The sequence below is a fragment of the Macaca fascicularis genome, chromosome 14, assembly GCF_037993035.2.
Source record: "Macaca fascicularis isolate 582-1 chromosome 14, T2T-MFA8v1.1".
NCBI classification, from domain to species: Eukaryota; Metazoa; Chordata; class Mammalia; order Primates; family Cercopithecidae; genus Macaca; species Macaca fascicularis.
This window is the reverse complement of record NC_088388.1, coordinates 58,999,129-59,005,106: the sequence shown is the minus strand read 5'-3', so window position 1 is coordinate 59,005,106 and position 5,978 is coordinate 58,999,129. Positions and strand designations below refer to the sequence as shown.

Here is a 5,978-nt window from a genome sequence, read left to right as displayed (position 1 = left end):
AGATTCAGAAGTACCAAAAGATAAAGGACTTGGAGTAAGATCGGAAATAGACAGGTGATAATACACAGCATTATTAAAAAGTTAGATTTTACAAGGCTTATAAAATGTGTGGGTTTATCAGGGGATTTCTTAACCCTTAGGTGTCAAAGGACCAACCAGAAGGAAGTGTATCTCCTTCTGATTGCTGCATGAATTATTGTCCTTCTCCTTCTATGAAAGAAACGCGGGATAAAGGATAGAGGGTGTGTCTATGGATAAGGCCCAAGAATAAGAATCTTACTATTTATTTATTAATTTTTATTTTACAATTGACATGACAATTATACATAGTTTGGGAATACAGTGTGATGTTTCAATGCATGGAAACATTGTATAGTAATCAAATCAGGGTAATTACCATATCCATCACGTTAAGTCTTACCATATTTTAGTTTCACAAAAAAGAGGGCTACCTAGCAAGACTTCTTTAATAATATAATTTTATTTTATCCAATATATCAAAATATTATTTTATTGTCACACCATCCATATAAAATTATTAATGACATGGTTTATATTCTATTTTCATATTGGTGTGAAAATTTGAGATCTAATGTGCATTTTTTTTCTTCTTTTCAACTTTTATTTTAAAGGCGGGGGTATACATGCAGGTTTGTTACAGAAGTATATTGCGTGATGCTGAGATTTGGAGTACAAATGAATCCATTACCCAGGTAGTGAGTGGGTAATAGGTAGTTTTTTTAACGCTTCCCCCTCCCTCCCATAATCTAGTAGTCCCCAGTGTCTATTGTTCCCACCTTTGTCTTCATATGTACCCAACGTTTAGTTCCTACTTATGAGTGAGAACATGAAGTATTTGGTTTTCTGTTTTTGTACTAGTTCACTTAGGATAATGGTTTCAAGCCACATCTATGTTTCTGTGAATGACATGATTTCATTCTATTTCACGACTGCATAGTATTCCAAGGTATATATGTACTTTTGTTTTCAGAGCAGGAGTGAAAGTTTATTAAAAAGCTTTAGAACAGTAAGGAAGGAAAAGGAAAGGAGAAAAAAGAAGGAAAGTATAACTTGGAAGGGGGCCGAGTGGGCGACTTGAGAAACCAAGTGTGCCAATGTACAGTTTAAAAATCCAATCCACCTGGGTTGATTCCATGTCTTCCCAGCAAGTCTTTGAATTAGGAAGCCAAAAGGGTCTCTGAGCTCATTGTCAGTGTGAGATTCCAAGCCTGCATGGGAAATACCTTGTGGTTAATTTCCTCAGAGCTCCCTTCACATCCTTGTTTCTCAGGCTGTAGATGAGGGGATTAAGCATGGGAGTCACCATTGCATAGAAAACAGACACCAATTTTTCCTGCTGTTTGGAAGACTTGGGTGTCATGTAAGTGATAATTGCTGATCCATAAAAAAGTATGACCACCGTGAGGTGGGAGCCACAGGTAGAAAACGCCTTGAGACTCCCCACAGTTGACTTCATCTTGACCGCAGTTACTATGATATGGCCATAGGATACCAGAATCAGAAAAATGGGTATGAGGAGAATCACAACCCCCATAAGAAAAATGGCCATCTCCGATGTGTGGGTGTCTGTGGATGCCAAGATCAATAGTGCAGGGGCTTCACAAAAGAAATGAGCAATGTTGTTACTACCTCGGTAGGGTAGCCTCAGTGTGAAGGTGGTGTCTACCACAGACACCAGAATGCCACTGGTCCATGATCCTGTTGCCAGCTGGACACACACTTTCCAGGTCATGATGCTAGGGTAATGCAGAGGATTGCAGATTGCCACATAGCGATCATAGGACATCACTGCCAGAAGGGCACACCGTGTACACCCAAAAATGAGGAAAAAGAGAAGTTGAGCTGTGCAACATGTGAATGAAATGAACTTCTTCCTGGAAAGCAGGTGCACTAGTGTCTGAGGAACTATGTTGGTAGAGAAACAGAGGTCAGCCAGAGACAAGTTGCAGAGAAAAAAAATACATGGGTGTGTGAAGTCGGGAGTCAACAGGAACAAGGGACATAAGAAGCAGATTTCCAAGCAGAGTGACCAGGTAGACACCCAAGAATAAGATCAATAGCAGCTGCTGGGTGTATGGCCCATCAGAGAGTCCCAGAAGGAGGAATTCTGTCACTTGTGTCTGATTTATCTGTCTCATAGTTTGTTGTCCTTTTCAGTAAGAAGTCACTATGTGCTAACCATAGACATGCATACCTCTAAAATTATATAATTCAGAGGTGAAGGCTTAGGAATTGCCCCAATTGCTACTGAAAATTTCAAGAACCCCCTCCATAAGAGGATCATGTTTCTTTCATTGGAACATTTTCACTGTTGTAAAACAAACTTTAAAAGATGTTGCATTCATTGTTGGTGTCATCTGGCAAGAATAGGGTAGACTTTTAAAATTATTTTTCTTACTCCGAATAACACACTTTTAACAGCACAATATTAAATACAGACTAAATTCATCTATAAAGTCATGCCATTTAATTTCTGTTTGTTCTTAACTAAAACCCCTGAGTCTTAAGTGCTCTTATCACATCTCCTCTTCCCCACTTATGATTATATAGATTTCTGTTGTATTTTACCTGAAAGGACAGACACGAGGGTATAAGAAATCAGAAAGAGCCAAAGTCCTGGTATGTTTTATTTAAGAAACTAACCTGCTTTGTAGGAGCTGGGAAACCAAAGGGTAACTCAGGTTACCCTTGGGAATCCTATCTGAAGCCTCAGCTTGAGTTCTGTTCAGTCTCAACTGTGAATGAACTTCCAATATAACAAACACACCATCAAAACAGAATTTTCATTTTAAGCCACCAGCGTAGCTAGTTTCATACTCAGCCCAAACAGCACTACTCCCCAGCTCTCTCTGCTAAAAATTATATGCATTATCTGTCCACTACCCCCCAAAATTAAAATTTCCTTTTAAAACAGTTTCCATGTCTTTTCACCTCTGTGCCTTTTATAAGACATAGCAAAGAACTTCATTCCATAAATGACCATTAATTCATTAAATAGATAGTAATTTGATCACATAGTTAAGCAGAGCTGTTTAGAAGGTTTGCCAATATCCCTAGAGAGATTTAAAATAATTTGGAAATAATAATACAATTTTGTGGAGCTGTTCCAAAAAAAAGGGAAATAAATTTACTTTAAAGTATAAAGTTTAAGATCCTATGTACGGGTTGGGCTATCAATCCTTTAACCGTCTGGTGAAAGTATCTCAGAATAATGTTTTAAATGCATCACATAAAATGTATAGGATTACCAAGGAAACCAGTTATATCAAAATATAGTTATCGAAATAATTTTAGAAAACAGATTTGTAAACAGCAATATATGTGCTTCTTTATTAATACACTAAAGTTCTGAAATGTAGTGGTGGGTCTAACAACCATCTTCATTTCAAAATAATGATGAGCTTAAATATTTGGAGATCTCTTTAACAACTGCAATACAATATAAAAATTATTATAATTACTACTGCTGACAAAGTCATGGATACTTCCAATATTGGTGTGGGTTGGTTACTTGCATTCAAATTGGAAGGAAACATCAACTTTCAGTTAGGGGAAAATAAAAATAAAAAAGTAACATTTTACTCCAAGTTGAAGAACTCCCTTGGGTTACAGGAATCCCCAGGAGTTTTCTTTAAAAAAAAAAAAAAAAAAAAAAAAAGACATAATTACACCCTACATAATCTCGTAACAGAGTCTCAGCATCTGGATTGGTCTGTGAGTCAAAGAAATGAAAGATTTCAATTCATAATTGGTCTTCAGACTAAAGTTGGAATTTGGCATTGGGAGGAAGGTCCCTTTGTACTTCCACTTAACTGTTTGGTGCTTTAGGTTTTTAGCATTGCTCCTTGCTCACTTTGTAGGCAGAAGGCCTTAAGCAAACAGTTTAGTCCAACATGTATCACCTATATGATAAAATCCAATTTATAACCCTTCCACCTTTACCTACTACTGGTTAGCCATGGACTCTACACTACTTTCCTCACTTCTTGGGATTTCTCCTACAACATCTTTTCTCCAGACAGGAATTTAGTTGTCCTGGGCCAAAGTTACCACTAACAACCAATCTGGGAAATCTGTGGCCTAATGTCGCTTCTCTTCTCCACTTTTATTTTAACACCAGAGGAAGAATCCTGAAAACAATTTCACCTTACTGTTTTACTTTACAATGTACTGATTAGTTAATTATTTAAAAGATTCTTTTTTTAACTCAAAATATACATTTTCTTTATTCTTTATGTTATTCTCTTTTACACATCTAGGAAAATCTGTCAAAACAAAAACAGTCTCATATCTAATCATATAAACGTAATGGTTACACAATATTACTGTTATATCAGGTAGATGGAGGTGTGGATGTTGATTCAATTGTAAAATAAAAACCAGTACCACCAAACTCTAAAATCTTTGAAAGGATAAAAGCCTCTTACCTAATCCCTAAGAGGAACTCAATATTCCTTCTCAGTTTTGAAGATAAGTCACTTAATTTTAACATTTTGTTTGTTTAATTGTATTTTAAATATACACCAAATATACATTTTTCAGAACAAAAGAAAAAAATTGATAAATTGGACATCATCAAAATGAAAAATGTTTGTGTTTCAAAAGACATCATTAAGGGTAGTGAAAAGACAACCCACAGAATGGTAGAAAAATTTTGCAAATTATATATCTGATAAGGGACTTATATTTAGAATATATAAGAAACATAACTTGGTAATAAAAAGGCCAATAATATAATTAATAACTGGGCAAAGAATCTAAATAGACATTGTTTCCAGAGGAGGTATGCAAATGGCCAGTAGGCACATGAAAATATGCTGAATGTCATTAGCCATAAAGGAAATGCAAACCCAAACCACAATAGCATACAACTTTTCACTTACTAGGATGGCTAGCAGGTTACCATATGAATCAACCATCCCACCAGTAGGTATATACCCAAGAGAACTGAAAGCATATGTTGCACACAAAAACTTATACATTAATGTTTATGGCAACATTATTCATATAGTCAGAAAGTACAGTGATCCAAAGACAAAAAGTGAAATGTCTTTGAATGTATAAAGAAAAGGTGATATATCAGCTGGGCGTGGTGGCTCATGCCTGTAATCCCAGTACATTGACAGACTGAGGCAGGTGGATCACTTAAGGTCAGGAGTTCGAGGCCAGCCTGGTCAATATGGTGAAACCCTGTCTCTACTAAAAATACAAAAATTAGCTGGGCATCATGGCGCATGCCTGTAGTCCCAACTAGTTGGGAGGCTGAGACGGGAGAATCGTTTGAACAGGGTAGGCAGAGGTTGTAGTAAGCTGAGATCACACCACTGCACTTCAGCCTGTATGACAGAGAGAGACCCCATCTCAAAAAGAATAAAGGTGATATATCCATATAAAGGATTGAGCATGGTACAACATGAATAAACCTTTAAAATGTTATGGTAAGTGGAAAAAGTAGTCACAAAGGATGACATATTGCATGATTCCATTTATATTAAATGTCAAGAACAGGCAAATCTACAGAGAAAGAAAGTAGATTGGTTGTTGCCTAGGGCTGGGGGTATAGGAGGACTGGATGATGGTGACTAAGGAATGCATGATTTCTTTTTGGAGTGATGAAAAAGTTCTAAAATTGACTGTGGTGATGGTTGCACAACTTTGTGAATATTCTAAAAGCCATTGAATTATACACTTTAAATGGTAAGTTGTGTGGTATGTCCAACACGCATCACCCAAATGTATGGTAATAGTAAATCTCTTTCCAAACACCCTCAAGCCCGCTACCCTTTCCATTAGTAACCATAGATCACAAGTTGTATACATCTTTCCAGATGTCTATTAATTCAAATATGCATGTGTGTATGTACATGAGTATGTACACTTTTGTAATTAACATATGATTTAGTGACTTAATTGTCCCAACAATCGCTATTATCTTGGAGACACTTCTTGACTGATAT

At 36.5% G+C, this 5,978-nt stretch overlaps 1 protein-coding gene across 1 annotated transcript; it reads right to left on the bottom strand.

Annotated features, from left to right (window-relative positions):
• Positions 1-282: 282 nt before the first annotated feature.
• OR2D2 (olfactory receptor family 2 subfamily D member 2) lies at positions 283-5,432 on the bottom strand. The gene is given in 2 exon segments (XM_015435323.4): positions 283-1,978; positions 1,980-5,432. Coding segments are annotated over 2 exon segments (948 nt in total). The 5' UTR covers positions 2,160-5,432; the 3' UTR covers positions 283-1,210.
• Between the last annotated feature and the right edge of the window lie 546 nt (positions 5,433-5,978).